The 19,084-nt window shown below is 36.0% G+C and overlaps 1 protein-coding gene across 1 annotated transcript in view; it reads left to right on the forward strand.

Annotated features, from left to right (window-relative positions):
- LOC136262043 (WD repeat and FYVE domain-containing protein 3-like) overlaps positions 1-19,084 on the forward strand; it is a 128,003-nt gene that overhangs the window by 64,489 nt on the left and 44,430 nt on the right. The window contains exons 14-17 of the mRNA XM_066056173.1: positions 7,013-7,171; positions 8,903-9,014; positions 18,145-18,335; positions 19,017-19,084. The exon at positions 19,017-19,084 is cut by the window's right edge and continues 159 nt beyond it. Coding sequence (XP_065912245.1) covers positions 7,013-7,171; positions 8,903-9,014; positions 18,145-18,335; positions 19,017-19,084 — 530 coding nt within the window. The remainder of the gene's footprint in view (positions 1-7,012; positions 7,172-8,902; positions 9,015-18,144; positions 18,336-19,016) is intronic.

The following is a 19,084-nucleotide window of genomic DNA, read 5'->3' on the forward strand; positions in this document are numbered from 1 at the left end:
ACTATTGAGACTTTTGTACGGGCAGTGAAACAGGTATGGTATTAGTCATTTTATTGGCTGCCAAAAAGGGGGGATAATTATCGTGTTGCGTTTGCTTATAAACTTGCTTCAAGTAATATTATGAAACAGTCTTATAACATAGCAACAAAGATGAAATGGTCTTCATTATACAGCAGGAACATAGGTACTTACTGATGGTGATGTGTGATGACTGTGTCTTCTCCAACTAGTTTAGTGTGCCATAATTAAGGTTACGGGTTACCAGATAAATAATTTTGCAGGCGCTTTGTTTATAGTTCTGTTTTAACCGTTTTGCTTGGAAGAACTCACTAAAATTACGTGGAATATTAACGTACAAGTAATACCATAAGCAGTGATACACTCAACAAGGGAAGCACTTGCACAGAAATGCAGGTACTAAACAGTGAAACTGTTGATTGCTATTCATCAAAAACCAGGTTTCATGGGAAACTACATCGTGATATTTAGCATTAATAAGCTATTACTTAGTGATTTCTAGGTCCTCATGAATGAATTGAGTTGTTATCCGATTGTAACAGCACTGTAGTGGACTTGCGGTATTTCCGGAGCAGAACTAATCGCCATTATCCTTGAAAGATACGATAATTAACCAGCCTCTAGTCAGTTTTCCCACAAAGTCTCCACGACAGGACCTAGATAATATAACCACCCATTGATACTGCCCTAAAAAATTAGTACTAATTGGCTGACAGCTGCTATTTTTGATGAATAATAAGTTATAGTTATATCCCGGTACGAGGGTGATATCATTGTTATTACACGAGTCCGAGGCAGAGCCGAGGATGAGTGTAATAACAATGATATCATCCAAGTATACGGGATATAACTATTTTATATCCCAGTGCGCGGGAGTGCGCAGAAGTTTACGGATAGTAAATTAAGTTCCGGTTTGAGTTCCTGTCACTGTGCTCAAGATTTCGTCCGAATTGTGTGGAGATTCTACTTCGTAGCTACAAGAGAGACCTTACATACTGCCTACAAACTGTAGCGAAGGGCGGTGCTATGAAGCAGCAGTTCAAGGTACGATTCGCCTTCGTCAGAAGTTGGTATGGTGGTGTCGCGTGGTGTGCAAGAGAAAAATAAAGACAAACAAGTGGCTACCATAGTCCGAGATAGAACAATGAAGCTAGAGGAAGTTAGTTCTTCACCATAGTGACCGTTGGGAGTGATTGCTGGAGCGAAAATCGTCACGGACTATTCTTGACATTTGTTAAACTATCGTATTGGTAACTTGTAGTGTTATTGTGTAAAGGATTAACAGTTTTCTTGTAAGATTTAGGTAGTTTGAAGTGCTGTATTGGTATGTTTTGTATCAATATTTCCTTATTTGGCTTTTTGTTCCATTGGCAAACAATGCCATTCACGGTTATTATGATGTCACGAAAGAGACTGAGTGGCTCCGCAACAGGGTGATAAGTTAGTAATCACTGGGTGATAACTAATATATCGTACAGTAGCAGCGCCGCTCTGTCTAGCTGTATGGTAGTTATAACCCAGCGCGGCGCTTTGATGCTCCCACGCACTGGGATGTAACCACATTAATCAGTAGCGCTAAACGCTGGTTCAACCATATTGCGGGGACTTAATTTTACGTTTGACTATCTTCCGCAGTAAATTATTAACACTCACTTTGTATGATTCCTCTGCTATTATTACGTGGCTATACAACGCTTTGAAGTTAACAACCTTCTCACTAACACCTGCTCGAGTTTCATGCTAATATTGCACCATCCATTATTGTGCATCGAAAAATAATAACCTATTATTAAGCACCTAACCCATAACTTTAAACTGTTGTGCTTTGTTAATGAGATTTTTGCTGCAGTTGTCACATGCTCAACAATCATTAGAGTATTAGATCACTAGTTTATAAAGTTATTCATATTCACCTGGGAAGCCAATCAGTGAGTTATTTTAGCACTAAGTGAGCACTAATTAGATCAAAAGCCATCATTAACCAGTAATCAGAGGGCATAAGAGAAATTATCTAAAGCAGTTATTGCACACATCCAAGTTCCTTCACTATTTCGAATGGTATTAACCCCAGGCCTCAGTGATTATTGTATCATTCCTCAAGCCTCTAAATAGTATAGATTACTCATAATAACTGTTACTTATTGTGTAGAGTATTATTATATTATGAAGTTATCAGTTTGTGCTAGGGAGTGTAGTGTGACTTTCCAAGAAGTCTTTGATTTTTATTGAGCTATTAATAGTCAAATGGCATCATATGAACTGTTTACAATATGACAGTATGTTTTGACCAATGATTCACTGAATTATTATAATCCAGGTCAACCTTTGTGGTATGCTGTGACTTAGTTTGACATCACATCCTAGTAACATTTTGTCCTTTTATGCTCATTTTCATAGTGTGCTTCTTCCTGTGTCAGATCTCAGATTACAGGAAGGTCATTATGTGACACTCAATCCAGCTAATTAACTTAAATATCAACTTAGCTCTGTATAGCACATATAATAAGAAACCTATCTTTGACTAGGGGAATTCCCCATTGACTAGGGGAATTCTCCATTCCCTGCTTAGCATGTTGTTTAAATGTCGTCATGTACAAAAAGTCTAATAGTAGGTTACAATACTTTAATGATTGTATGGTAAACGCCTTGTGTGAAGTTTGCAACTTTTTCAGATATCGAAACTACTAAACTGGTATTACAGTGGAACCTCTCTTAAAGGACACCCCTGAATTTTGAACAACTCCTATATAAAGGACATCTGTCTAGGTCCCAAATCAACAGTACTAGTGGCTTGTACACCAAGGACACCTCTTTACAAAGGACAAAAATAAATTCCCCAATGGTGTCCGTCTTAGAGGGACTTAACTGTATATATTTTTTTGTCAACAACATGCATACATCAGCATATTTATCTTATTGCTTATACACATTGGTATGTTGCTTTTTGTATTATCAAGTACAACCTGACAAGAAAAGTGCATTAAATTGTGCAAATCAAATTCCACAACATTCCTGAGGTCAAATCTTGACAGGGAGTAACCAGCCAATTTTTGATGATTGGGAATAGCTTTATACGTGCACACGCACGCACGCACGCACACACACACATGAAACACACATGTAAGGCATTATCTGCACACAAGGTCTATAGCTAGCTGTGCTATAGTGTAAACAAATGCTGCTTGCATACAGTGGAGCCCCTCTAAGATGGACACCATTGGGGAATTTACTTTTGTCCTTTGTAAAGAGGTGTCCTCAGTTTAGGGATGTACAAACCACTAGTACTGTTGATTTGGGACCTAGACAGATGTCCTTTATATAGGAGTTGTCCAGAATTCAGGGGTGTCCTTTAAGAGGAGTTCCACTGTACATTCAAACATTGAAACAAAATGTTCCTAACTATATGCTATTCTAAGTGGCTATCCATGGCAATCGCTGCAGTTGAAATGCCACGTGACACAAAAATGAACTTGCCACAAGAACCAACCATATAAACAATTCATCATATACTTCAATTGGCAGTTGGTTATGGAGACCAGTAATTACTCTGATATACAATACCTGCTTAATTAAAATACCATGACCTATAAATAAAGATCATTGGGCACACTAATTTATAAACCAGCAAAGCTTACTGGTATGGTATATGCTTTATAAGCAAACATCAACTGCTAAGTAACATAGGAAAGCTTTTTATTATAACAAATGTACATGCATTTTGCACAGATCTGGTAAACCCCCAGGTAAACCACGTAACGGTAGTTAATTAGTGTATGTGCCACATTACAATGACTTGATCTTTTCTCCATTCCTGCCTCCACAGCGTAGAACTGATATTTCATGAAGAGCATTTACTCTAAATTTTTTTTCCATTTGACATCCGCAGTATACAGCACATTCTGTGTTTCAACATGTTTGATGAATCCAATAAAATAAAATCTCTCACTGGCACCATCCACATTGTTGTTTATCACTAGTACTGTTGCTTAGAGGTACAGGCAACACTTCTACACTTACGGGGTTTTGACTCTAATTAAAATTGAATTTAAACAATGAGTGTCACCGTATGTGTCACGTGCGTCTACATGAGATGTTGTAGGGATTTTTCGAGGGATTTTTCACCAACTAGATCATATGATATTTACCAAACAAACTCGGGCCTACAAAATCATGGTTCAACAAATGTGCTACATGCACTATTATAGTAGGGTTGTATGTATGTGTGCTGCCATGAAGCTTTAAGCTTGCTATTTGCAATGATAGAGCAAAAGTTGATGACCGTCGGACAAGGAACTGTGATGATTGAGCACATGCCCACCCATGCCCACCCATGCCCACCCCTGGCCTATGATTTAGGTAAACTGGTCAATTATCATTAGTCACTTAACAAGTACTCCAGCACCGTATTACTACCCAATACCAAAATCCTTAACAATTTTTTGTGTTTGTTTCAGAATGTATGCAAACAAACATTTTCACAATTCTGCTATCCCATAATTTATTGTATGTGTGCAGTGCAAGAAGACTGTGCACACACAATTAAGTTGTGGTTATTGATTTCATCATTTTTTAATACATACATACAATACAATATAAGAACAAACATTGTTCATGTCCGTATAACAGTAGATACATAGCTTGCGAAATATAAACATTACTTAATAAACTGTTATTACACTACTAGTACACAACTGAACGATACTTTATTGGTTATAAGACTCTTCAGTTGCAGTGCAGTTCACTACAAACTCACAATGACCATGTTTTGTTGTTACTAGTTCTGGTAGTATACAACCTCTTGTTTTCTGACTGTCTCTATTGTTAACCAAACAATCTCCTTGTCCACACTTGTAACTCTCTAAACAGCTCACAAGATGATCCTCATAATAACAACTATTCACTTCTTCCCTACAATACCTACACACAATAGTGTGGATGTAGTCATGACTATGCCAGTTATATCTGCTAGCTACTATCACCAGTTCATCCTGTCCAACCTGTTTACACTGCTGGGTATGATCATTTAAATCATCTTTACCAGACTCCTTATCGTTAATATTACTACTGAAAGATGGCTGGTCTCTTTTAGCAGTACTGCTTTCTTTAAGGCTGAGTTTATTCTGTTCATCATGTAATGACTTAGATGCAGTTCTTTCCATGGAACAGTGAGTTCTCAAGTGATCATGTATCTTTGATGTCTTTGAGTGACTGGTTAATATAACTAGTTCATCTTGTTTATCCAGTCCATCTGGACACTGCTGGACACAAGTACACTGAACCTCACCATCGCTGTCTTCATCTTGAACAACCTTCTCACAGCTGGTTATAGTATCACAAGACAGTTGCTTATTCTTTTTCATTTTCTTCTGCTTTTCTCCTGTCCTGTTAGAGATCTTGGAGAAATCTGCTTGCTGTAGAGATGGTGGCAGTTTAGGCCCACGTTCTTGTACAGGACAGATAATACCTGGGAAGTGATGCTGCTGATGAAGATGGTATAGTAGCATTGACAACATTTCTTTACAACGGCTACACTGGTTACAAATTGTTAACATAAACTGTTGATAATCAATGTGCATTATGTCCCCACTAATACAAACACTGCCTTTCTCAAAAGTAAAAGTTGTAAAGTAAACTGACTTTTATAGACTATCTGTTATATCACAAGTTTTATCACTGGTATGACATCATTAGTCTAATTTTAGAATAGAAACCTCTGACATAATTTAAAGGGAATCTTCAACCCTAACTTAAAATAGTTGTTGTCAGTAGTTATCAATTCCCTGTAGTGTTCTATGTACACACTCTATGTACACACTCTATGTAGTAGAAATATTCTATTATTAACTTAATTTTCCACTAATGTTATGCTATATACATAGACAACATTTACTCATTTTTAAGAGTATTTCACTTAATAGGGTTGCTACCAAATGTTTAGTCTGATGACTCACATTCAATTCATGCCATACAATAGATAATATATTATTGTATTTGACTTTCTCATAAATCCAGACTTTACGTTGAGCATTATGCGTATATATTCCCACTAGAAGTTTTTATCACCATGGTTTTGATATCTTGTGAATGGGAATATGTATTTCTAGACTGTTGTTGACCTAGTTTCAAATATCATACACTGAATATAGTAGCCAAGTATGTGTGTTTGAACATGTGTGTAACAGATGTGACATTAATACTGGTAAACCACGGGAATGATAACTAGTTCTATTACTGTATGTACTTTGTAGTGTTAATCGGTTATCAAAATGTTATGTCATAGTATTGACATCATGTGGTGTCGTTGGGTGAAGTTTGTAGCTACTCATCGTTTGTGTTCTTTTTTGTTTTGTCTGTAATACTGACATCATGTAATGTTTGTAATACTATGATGTTAGGATGATCTCATTGTGTAGTTACATGTTAATAAGCATGTGTCACTGATTAAGTACTAACTAAGGGTGACCTGTGTTAAATTTCCACTAATAACTTTACACCCCATACCAAGAATTAAACTGCCATATATTTGCTACAGCAAATAGTTTACATCAGTTTAAAATCAGAATCAGTTTATACTGTTTAGAAAAGAAAACATTGCTCTTTTCTTTATAACTTTCTTGGTACATGAATTCTTATTTTTAGCTTCTCAAACTACAGACCATTCACAGCCACAGCTATAGAATATATTGTCAGGGAGTCTATAGATATCAGTTAGTCGTATAATATACAGTTTTAACATTATTAGTTAGTATGTGAATGCAGTTAAGGCTTCCTACAAATTGGTGTTTGTCCTGTAAAAGCTCTCACAATGATGTAAATCTATTGAACTAAGTTACTGTTCTGTGTTACTGAAACAACTATAATTTAATTGTGTTACTATGGGTGTGTGGTAATCCTTCCATGGTTACAAAGGACGTGAATGTTTATCAGCATATAATGTGAATACATGTAAAATATTATTTTTGATAGTTCCAAGTTGTATTGTTCCCCACTACAGGCTGGTGATGTGGTCACTGATCAAGTCAAGCCGATGGAGCCACTTCTAGCGGAGGAGAAGATTGTGTTTGGTTTATTGGCATCACAAATCAAGGTGGTTAGCATGAAGGAGATGAGTGTAATGGCTTCCAGCCAGGAGTGTCGAGCAGTCGCCAAAGAGGTAAGCTTGACTTGTGTAACAGTGAATCAACTACTTGTGTATTAAAACTGTATATAGTATTGTGTACAAACATGTATAACAGCATTTGAAGTGATGTACACCCTTTTAGCAGTGTGCTACTATACTCAAGTGTAATACATTAACTATTTTATTGATTTAAACAGCTTGGTGACCAAATAGTGTAGGAATGTGAAATATATAGCATCTGTTTTAGTATATGTCCCACAAAGTTGTACCTCTTACAACAAACTCTTATATGTGTGTTCCCCCAGTGTACATTCCATCTGATAACAGTGCTACTTATGCATTCCTTTGAGAACCCATCATGGCTGTTGTATTAAATCACTGATCATAAAGCCACTCCCGCCCACGTTATCATTTTCCATGCCATATAAACAATTTTTTCAGCAGTGATTTTTTTAAGTTAGTAAATACGTCACTAGACCAAACTAAAGAAAATTGCATTATGAATCATGTAAACTATTTAATTTAACTATCTAGTTTATAAATATTAATTCTGACCACACTGTTATTTGAGTATTGATGGATGAGGAGCTAATAAATTAGTTTATGTGGCCTAACATAGGCTCTCTTTGAGACTGATAATACCAAGAATTTTGTACTTAACCCGCCAATTACTTGTAGCACCTGAGATTAGCATCTTTATGGCTAAAGATTATAACCAAGCCCAGAAATGCCTACAGCATAACCCATAATACTTCCAGTAGGTTGCTATGAAATTTTATTAGTTTTATGTTCACTGGAATTTTATGACTGACTGACTGACCAACCGATCGATCAAGCTACTGACTGTTGATGCCTTTAGACAAACATAACTCAATAATGGCTAAGGCTACAGGCTTGTTTTTTTCACTGTTCAACATTGCTTCAGCCCAACGGATTCCTTTAGGTATGTTACAATACACTCATCATAGAGTTACCTTTGTCTTCCTTATACGAATGTACTAGTGAACATTTAATTACTAATTCAGTCACTTGTGGGTAGGGATTAAATTTCCACTAGTATATCTTCAGGTGTAGGCGACCTCCCTTGTTCCACTACTTTTTATTTCTATGATCCCTCATCGAACTTGAAATTTCTAGTATTTTTATATAATATCAAGAGTATGTAATGGGGAGGGAGAGTGTTGAACTGTGCTATAGGAACATGTTACTAGTTCAAGGTGGGCGGTCCGCATGGAATTCCAATGGCTGAAACTCCATCTAGATGTGTCAGTTCCGCTAGCAAAACTGTCGAGGCAGTGGATAGCGATCTTGACGAAATCTCGAATGATGGCGTCATGTGGTCATCACACAAAGTACAGCATACGTGGGAACTGAATTCATCCAAGGCAGCATCAATGTTCATGGTAATGTTTGCTTTCCAGGTTAGCTGCCTGTGTCTTTCTCTTGATACCAAGTTACCCTGTACGATGTGCCATACTTTTCTAAAGTGTACTCTTTTTTCACTCAGTAGCTTCAGTTTCTTCATGGTGTATGAGCGCGTGTTATGACCAATCAACACAAATCACCAAGTCATTTTAGCGATGCCATAGGACTTTACGGGCTCATTTTTCACAGCATATAGTTGACACTCCCCCTCTCCATTATATACTCTTTGATAATACATCATCAATAAAATATTTTCTACGTACTCCATGATTCACAGAGTACAACTGTTGTTGTAGTTAGTTAATGATGTTCTTGTTAAAATTGTTTGAATGTTGTTAGGCATCAGTGGCCCTGGAAGATGAAGTCACACCATTAACAATGTTGAACAACACTGCGTTACACTTAGGGGGACCCCCCAGGTCCCCAGGAGCTGTTATGATTGGTCATTCTGGTGAGTGTTACATGTCTACAAATTACTAAATTTGTTATTCAGTCGACATTTATTTGGCCAATATATATATATATATATTGTATTGTTATAAATAGATGTAACACATAATATAATTTCAGTGTATCTCCGTATGTATGCTTAAAAGCAAAAGGCAGGTTTGTAGCTGGTTGTTTTTCCCCGAATAATTTTATAATAGACGTAGCATGATAACATGTGTAGATTTACAGCATCCCTAGTTACCCTTAGTTACATATGTACGTATATGTTTGGTTTCTATGGCTTCAGTGCTCCTGTATTTGGCAGTGTGTGATGCAGTACCTTAGTTCCTTTATGTCATAAAATACGTACACTGTTTAATTTTTAAATCTTATGGTAACACGAAGTTTACAAAATTTTACATGGTGCATATATAGGCGCTAATAGAACCTTTATGTGTTCACTAGATAGTTAGTTATAAATTGGAGTGTCATTATTGTCTGTATAGGACAGCATTGATTAGGCCACTCCCTTTTGCAAGTTTCCTTTGATGTCTGGAGGCTTAGTAGGGCCAACCTGTAGTTTAGCCTGTGGTTGTTTACTATTAATCAAGCAACTATCAGCAAAACCATAATATTTCTGATACAAGACAATATGTCATGGAATTGATTCTGATAACAGTGTAACTGAAGTTGGTGGTAGTGGCTAGAATTTGCCACTTTCTCTTGCACATTGTCCTCGGGGCTCTAAATTACATAGGAATCTTGTTGGTAAGTATGTTCATAGATAATAGAGTAAAGGGATAGGAAACGCAAGCAATTTCCGGTTTGATTTCCGTTACGCGTGACTTGAAAGGACAAGACAGTTTTGTGAGAATTAGTGTTCTAAGCAGCGTAAATAGTAATCCAACAGACTACAGTAAGTATTTAGGCCTATGTGAGAGATTTTGGCGAGAGAATTCAGACCGTAGATTTTGTAACAAAGCGTATTGCATTAACCGTGATTGTTACACGCTGTCACACTTTCGCTCATCGTACCTACATGCCTCGTCCATACCGCTTCTTTTATAGCCGGTTCCACTTTCGAATCTTGTGGTAAGCTAGGCGTGTCACCAACACAGTCTTTTAGCGTTGCGTTGTACTGCAAGGTGGTTAAAACTTTTGGTTAAAAATGGAAGATACTTAGTCGTTTCTTCAAGCAACAGTTCCTGTTTTGCTCCGATATTTCCTCTGGTTCCCTCTGTTAAATGGTAAGAAATAGGTTTATCACAGTTAAAAGGATAGAATATATTTACGAAGAAAGTAAAGTGGTTTAAAGTAATTTTTGGGCCGTTTTTTTCACTTTCAATCTCCTTTAATTTTGCGTATAACTTCCTTGAGGGTCGGTACCATCCTATTTCCCTCGATTACTTACTTGAGTTCACTGTAGCGAAGTTTCACAGTCGTTGGTTACAAAATTCTGTCGTTACAACAATTTGTTTATCTTTGATACAAGCGCAGCAAGCGTAACGAGTATGTTCGTGACGTACTACACGGAATTCCAATAGAAATGTACGTATTTTGTGACGTCACGTTATTGCGTTTCCTATCCCTTTACTCTATTATCTATGGTATGTTCTAATAATACAACGCAGAGAATTGTTAATAAGTACCATTATGTAATAATCTGAATATTATGATCCAACAATAATACTAGTATGGATTACTTCAGTAGTTATACTTTTACAAACATAAGTTTGCTGGTAATATAACTAACGTTGTCTTATCCCTGAACCTTCAACTTTGCTACATAAGGTTTTACAAGCCTAAAAAATGACACTTAAAAATGTCACCATCCCTTTTCTATTTCACTTTGGTTTAGCTAAGCAATTTTTCTTTCACTGTTACACTTGCATGCCTATGTAAGACTGATGTAACACAGGTGTATCCAGGACAGTTGTTTCCAAGGAAACCATCATAGTGTGTTTATCTCATGCTCATAATCAACCATGATGTTGTAGCAATTTTTTTTGTTTATCCTTTCCTTATACCTGACGTAGTGGTTTAATAGTACATGTAACATGTGATGACACAGTCAGCATATTGATATATTACCTGGCAGTAGTATCTTCTGGAATAATGTAGTAATGTGGTGTTGTGAAATTGTTGGAAAACATTTAGTGTGTTGTGGAGTGGCTGAATCATCCTGATATAAGTATTTGGTCCACCTGTAAAAGATAGCACACCACTCTAATGGAGTAGCTGGTTCAGTATTAATGGCAATTGCTCCAATCTAATTGTCTATTGTACAGTACACTAAGCTGGTACCAGCTAATAGTACTCACCTTACATTAATAGGTAGGATACCTCTTGTAATAAACCACATCACAAAATTCATAAGTCAACATTACAAATGGCTTGTAATGTGATTTTCAGTATACAGCTACATGAATAGTGCTGTCATAGGAACTGATATAACTACAAATGATTGTGGTTTCCAAGGTAATTATAAATGATTGTGGTTACCAAAGTAACTGTTGTTGCCAAGGTGCAACTACCTGTTTACTTGTTTATTGAGGACTATAACACTTCCTACACAATAGCCATGTAGTTGTAACTTAATAATAGTAGTTAATGTACTAGTTCACACAACACTACTATCCTTGTCTATACTGTAGTCATCATGACTATGGTACTTCCCTCACTGTTTTGAGTTTTTCTTTGGTCACATGGTGCTCTTTAATAGTTTAAGATACATGCATTAAACTGAATTTTACATAAAAACAACACCTTGTGTCCTCATTTCATTATCAAGGGACTTTCATTATTGAACACACCTGTTATATTATTTATTGTTCTCACAGACAAAGTCTTTTTTTGTAAGGCATCGTAACAAGCCAGTCCCTGTGTAGAAATGCCAAAAATTTGGTCCTTTAGACTATTACTTGTTGTAAACAAGGCAACGTTGTCATAGTAACTGAGAGTTAACTTACAAGATCATAGTTACCAATCAGTATCCACCGTGGAATTCCAGACATTGGTACTTATCACTTGTTTTTCCTTTTTAGAAAAGTGATCTATGCCTGTACATAGTAACTAAGTTGAGAGGATGTTTTTGTCAGCAACACTAAGCTACACACCTGTATAGACCAGCCGTTTAGCAGTAATACTATGCTACTTGTAAAGCAGTGTTAGCCAGGTGTACTACCTGTCTGGGAAGAGGGAATAAACAAATAAAGAATTTAATATTAACCCACCCAGGATAAATGAGAGTGTTTACAGCTTTTCGGGGAGTGTGTACAGATTTTTTAAAAGATGATCTTTTGTCTGAATCTTTCTAGATCTTTCGTTGAGTAGGATGTAACACCATTTCCTTTGTGTGGATTAGCTAAGCATAGTTCGTACATGTGATGTTATGGTATATGCGAACACCTGACTAATATGACCATGATGTAATTTTCATTAGACAGCAATTATGTTATTACCCACTCATGCTCTCATAGCTTTAAGGGTGCTCTGTACAGTTCGTACAAGGCTTACCAAGACATAGTCTGTTTTGCATTAAAAGAAATATTATGGTCACTTAATTAGTCTGTGACATGTTAACACATTTTAGTACCCATAAATTAGGTATCCCATAGCAACAAACCCATGCATCTTGCTATTCTACACCCTCTCACTTAAATTAGAACTACTCCATCATTTTTAATCCAATGGACATGAAATTTTCACACAAGCTACTTTAGTAATTTTGCCAAAGAAGAGCGTTCGCCATTTTTAAATAACAAGTTCAGATGATGAATAACATGGAAGTAAAGAAAAGGATTTCTGGGAGCGTCAACCCGAAAGATAAATATGTGATGATTGAGAAGCTAAAAGACAAAAATAAAAACGCACAATGGTTTGTGCTGTTTAGCATAGTGTATCATACAAGTATCAAGGCTCTTGTGCGTAAACTGTAGGACTAGTTCTAGTATAAAGGGAAAAACTGTAAGTCATGTTCTAAAACAAATTTAGCAGTTGGGTTTGTACTAAACCGTGTACTAGTGTTAGCTTATATCCAGTAAAAAAAGTACAGAACATTTGCTAAAACCATTTGTAAGTTATAGAGCAAATTAAATTTCACGGGAAGCCATATAAGTGGACTGTACAGAGCGCCCAAAACAAGGCAACAAGGCACCAGTCAAATAGAGGTTGAGTCCTTAGCAGCAAAGTATTAATCTGAGACTGAAATTTAGGAATGCTTTGCCACAGGTTTATAACACTATAATCAGATCAATCTACTGATAATCTACAGATGAAGTTCAATCAGATCATTGCTCTTAACTTGTATGGGCACGCTTGGTGATATTCCTTACTACCCTGTTATAATCTTCTGAGGATACACCATGTTGTCCCACATTGCTAGTCTAAATTATTGATTGCACAGGTCATAATGTGTTGTGATCATCTTGAGCTGAAACTAGCTATCAAATACTATTGATTAATTAAATCATAATTAGTCTGATTATCATCAGTAGACTTTGTGCCTCCAATACTCTGTAATAACTACAGTGATCTACAGATCATGTGATCTACAGATCATCTAATTCTTTGTGGGTAATGGTAATGTGCACACCTTGTAAATAATATAATATTCATTTACTATCACTATTGCATGTCTTATCATACATCCAATCTCAATCATCTGGTGTACAAGTCATGTGATGATTGCAGTCAACAATATACTGCGTGTAGTGGGCATCTTCTGAATTGTCTTTATTGTTGTAGAGATGTGTAATTCACCTTAGTACAGGAAGTAAGGTCATCTCTCTCTACCAATTAATGATGTAATGGTACATACACCTATTCGAGTCCAAACATTGCTAAGATGTTTCTTAGACTCCCTTAAGTGTCTAAATCTTACTCACTGCCAAATTTTGTAGAGGCTCCATTCAATGGCTTCTATACTGCCATAACTTACAAACCATACAATATACTATCAGTTTATTTGTTATAGAACAAGGAATTTTATTGTCAGGTTGTTGTTTATGTAGTATAAGCTATTAAAGTACAACATTTGATTTCAACAACGATGAACCTAAAATTTCACAACTTAGCAGCCTGATTCTCTCAGTTTGTTGGTCTTAGTTACAAGCAAACACAACAATACGGTCCCTGTATAAAATGCCACAAATTTAGGCCTTGGTTATCCCATGGAGTAAACATGGTATTGTTACCATAGTAACTAAGAGATAACCATAGTTACTGACCAGTCTAACAAGATGTACTGTTAGAGGGACATACATCAGTAGTGTTCCTTGTTTTCATTGTTAGAAATTGTGTAGTGTAAATGTTTCTGCAGGGAAACAGCTTAAGCTGAAGACAGGATGTCAGCTAAACTATGAACTAGGCTAAACCTGTACAGTATGGTAGTAGTTGCATTGCTCTGTTAAGGCAGTGCTATCCAGATGTGCTATCTGTTCCAAAAGAAGGGATGTACAGGTATAGACATCTAATATTAAATTAACCCACCCAGGATGTGTTCTGAAGGCGTGTATGGAGTGAGCAATTCTTTAGGGAGTGTTTTGCTGCATTTTTCCCAGCTAAGATCATCACTGTGTGACTGTTTACAAGAGAGGGGATATAGTTTGTTATTGCTGATTTTAGTATTGTCTACTTGGTTGCACTATTAATCACCAACCTGTAAAACCCCATGGTGTGATGTTTGTTTCTTTGTTTACACATAGTCCACAGTGTAGTATAACACTACATGTATATAGCTGTAGTGAAACATGTCAAAAACTAAACTGGATAGTTCAATGAAGGTTACTTCATAAGAGTTCTATTCTATAAATTGTTAGAAATCAAAACTAAAGGATATGGAGCAAGCACCCTCAAGGCAACACCCCTACAAGATTGTAGTTCCCCTGGTAATCTCCCTCAAACTTTCAACTCTTGTTACTTATTATAGCATCTCTTAATCTCTTAGTAAGTGACAATTGAAATCATTTCCTTTCCTACCTACTTAGCTAAGCAACTTTTCCACACCCTACATCCTCACACACTCAGGATGATATCAATCTTTACGACTATGAGATAATGTTTAGTGTGTGTGTGTGTAGTGTGTGTCCTAACACCTGGTATACAATCAGTGACTTAATATTTAACCAAGGTGTATATATAGGTTGTTTTTTTTTTTAATAGCAATCTCGTTCATGATAGTAATTTATTACTGTTTGTTCTTAGCATGTGATGAATACAGCCAGTAGATGTAGTACAAAATATTTCAGGACAAGGCTTTATGTCCAGTTGGCAATCGGTCTGAAAATTTGTAGGAAACCTTAGCAGTTGCACTATTCTTTTATTGTGAAATTGTTATTATAAATAGTGTAAAAATAATTTTAAAATATGAGGAATAGAGATTGCTGAGAAAAAAAGAAACAAGTCAACATGTTAAACTGCTCTAGGGCTACAATGGAGTATGTCATATGCTTTAAAGCCTAATCCTTGAAATTGTCTCAATGTATATGGTACATATATCCTGTCTGATGTTGATACATACATCATTGGCTGTTCCGATGCCTGGCATTCCATGGTGTATACCTTATTGGGAAGTAAAACTAACTGCTAACTGATTGGTAACTATGATCTTGTAAGTTAACTCTCAGTTACTATGACAACACTGCTTTGTTTACAACAAGTAATAGTCAAAAAGCCTAAATTTTTGGCATTTCTACACAGGGACTGGCTTGTTACGATACCTTACAAAAAAGACCTTGTCTGTCAGAACAATAAATAATATTACAAGGTGTGATCGACAAATGAAAGTCCCTTGATAATGAAATGAGGACACAAAAAATTGTTTTAATGTAAAATTGAATTTTAATACATGCATCTCAAAAAATAAATAAATAAAAATTTAAAGAGCACCACATGACCAAAGGAAAAACTCAAAACAATGAGGGAAGTACCATAGTCATGATGACTACAGTATAGACAAGGATAGTAGTGTTGTGTGAACTAGCACACTAACTACTATTATCTACATGGCTATTGTGTAGGAAGTGTTGAAATAATCTATCCTACAGATAGTCCTCAGTAAACAAGTAAACAAGTTTAGTTGTACCTTAGCAACCACAATCATTTATAGGTATATCAGTTCCCATGACAACACTACTCATGTAGCTGTATACTGAAAATCATTAGTATCACATTACAAGCTATTTGTAATATTGACTTATGAATTTTGTGATGTGATTTACTACAAGAGGTGAGTACTAACAGCTGGTAACAGCTCAATGTACTGTACAATAGACAATTAGAGTGGTGGCTTTCCTTTACAGGTGGACCAATTATTATTAAATCTAAACTAATTTGTATTAGGATGAGTCAGCCACTCCATAATACACTAAATGTTTTCCAACAATTTCACAACACCACATTACTATATTATTCCAGAAGATACTACTGCCAGGTAATATATTAACATGCTGACTGCTATAAAGCTAGATGTAGCAGTTATCGCTTTTCAAATTCATTTGGCAGCGTTTCGCTACTGCTACCGTAAATTTGTCAGAATAAATTTTGTCGTTTTACAAAATGAAAATGTGGATATCTTTGACATTGAAACTTTCCCCATTTACAGAGCGTGCTAAGAAAATAAAACTTGTCAAAGAAAGTCAATGGCACATTGTTGTTGTAAGAATTGACTGTGGAATGTCAGTAACTGTCTGCTGTTAAAAAAATAAAAACTTTCTTTTCTTTCCTTGTAAGGTAATCAACTCCATAGCATTACAGTGGTACACTATATCACATGATGTTGATGTTTTCCACTGTTTGGAATGATTATGTCACTACTCATCATGAGCACCACACCCAGTCTTCATGTAGTATAGGTTACATGTAGATCTATAATAGGGATCATTTGTAAGATACGAGAATGCGCTTCTGGAAAATACATAATTTTGGAACTTTATTACCAACTTTCAATGTATGTCCTTTAGAGGTTGTACATACATACTTCAATAATACGAGGTCTGTTCTTTAGGAGTGCACTTAAAAGTTATGTAATTCTTAGAGTCAACCAACCTATAATAGAGCATGGTAAATATTCTAAAGTAGCCATCTTGTTAGTAAGAACACCTCACTTTGTCAAATCCATTAGTCCCAATCATGTATAGCTAGTTGCAATGTGCATGAATTGTTAGTAGTTTAACTTGTTTAGTTGATAGTTGTGTAGTTTTATCCTGAGATGTTTGGTGGTCTTGTTGATTGGTCTTAGTCACTCCTTGTGATATACTTTGACTGCTCCTCCTTGATGTAAACAAAAGTGATGTTGCTATAGTGACTGAGATAGTCATGCTAGGTCACCTAATGTTGTTTATCATACTAAGGAATGTCTTTGCTAAGCGTCTACTGTACAGGATGTGTTAATAATGTTTTGTGTAGGATATAACAACAATATCAACTTTCACTTTGTACACATTTCCAACAATGGAAAAATATGTAGGTGTTGATGTCATGTGCCTCCTGGGCATTAAGGATGTTAGTCAAGATGCTGCCTGTTTAGCACAGAAGGGAGTGTGAATGTCAATATTAAATTAGCTATCCCACTCAGGATATACTCCCTGTCTTGTAAACAACTGTTGTAGTATAATGGGAAATATTTTTTGTTCCCCTTAGATTTCACATATGACTGAAGGAAGGTAACCTGTTATTCCTCTACACTGTCTCCGGCTTACAACACCACTGAAAAATCCCTTTGCCTGTTTTTGCATTGTTAATTTCAGTTTGACCATTTGCTGGATTTACATTTATACATATTGTTTTATTTGATATTTCAAATTTTAGTTTGTAGAGAAAATAACTATTTTGAATATATGAGTAATTAATGTGTTTCTCCTTCAGGTGATCCCCCTATTATATAGGTTATGACCATTCCAGATCAAATTCTCCTGGAAATAGATCTTGTTATTTACAGCCAGAGAACACCTGAAAGTCCCACACTAACACACAAATACATTTATTCACAGCATGTCTGGGTATAGTATGTCTCTGTTTGTGCATGTGATGTCATCAAAGGATGTCATAGCAGAATACAGTCAAATATTAGGGGCAGTGATGTCAATATACATGTTACCATATATGTATATTTGTGCTGTTTTTATGTGTAAGTATTAACTTACTGTTTGTAGGTATTCGGACATTCGTTCCGCAACCCTTGAGGGCATTATTGTCATCTGTTGGTGGTACTTCGGTCATGCTTGGACTGGTTGCCATGGCAAACACTGTTGAATGTTTGTACGCGTCTGTGAAGGCATTAGATTGTACTGTTGGGGGAAACCTCTCTGCTTTGAAAGAAATGGAACTCACTGGCGGTTTTCAGGTATAAAATGATTTAAACTTGTAAATGCTATACCACATGACCAAAAGTCAGCGAGCTTAGAAATGTTCTTACAATCTGACTATAACTAAATTTCTTCAGCTATGCATTTTTTTAATATTTACATTGTATATAGGTGTAGATCAAAATACCTTAACACCCTTGGCTATTAGTGATGCTTTGGCGGTATCGGACTAGCTATAAATGCCCGATACTATCCGATACTTTAAATGACGTAACTTAATTACTTATCAAGATGGCGGCGTACATAGCCCATTGAATAGAGTTGAGCAAAAGCTGATATAAGCCATGAATTCCTTAAAAGAAACCAGCTACTAGCATTATTAGTGCAGTGGAAACTGAAGTAAATCACAAAATATGATTCATTGAAGCCATAAACTATTATCTTCGCGTAATTGATAGCCACAAAATCAGCAAACTGCAGTTGATGGGATTAGCAAATGAGTTTAGTAAGCTAAATCACTAGCTGTTTCTTGTGAGAAATGCCTGTGGGGTAAAGTATCGGTATTGGATTGGTATTGGTCATTTTTGGCCTCAAAATGTATTGGTATCAGATCAGTAGAGAAAAAGTTGTTATCGATGCATCAGTATTGGCTATCTGCCATGTTTGTACATAGTTCTTATGAATCACTTATCTACGTATTCCTCTTGAAATTGTACTAGATATTGGGAATGTTGTTTCGCTCCAAGTCACACCTACTAAACAGTCATATTCTTCACTTGTCCTTCTC

This window comes from Dysidea avara, chromosome 7, assembly GCF_963678975.1.
Source record: "Dysidea avara chromosome 7, odDysAvar1.4, whole genome shotgun sequence".
NCBI lineage: Eukaryota > Metazoa > Porifera > Demospongiae > Dictyoceratida > Dysideidae > Dysidea > Dysidea avara.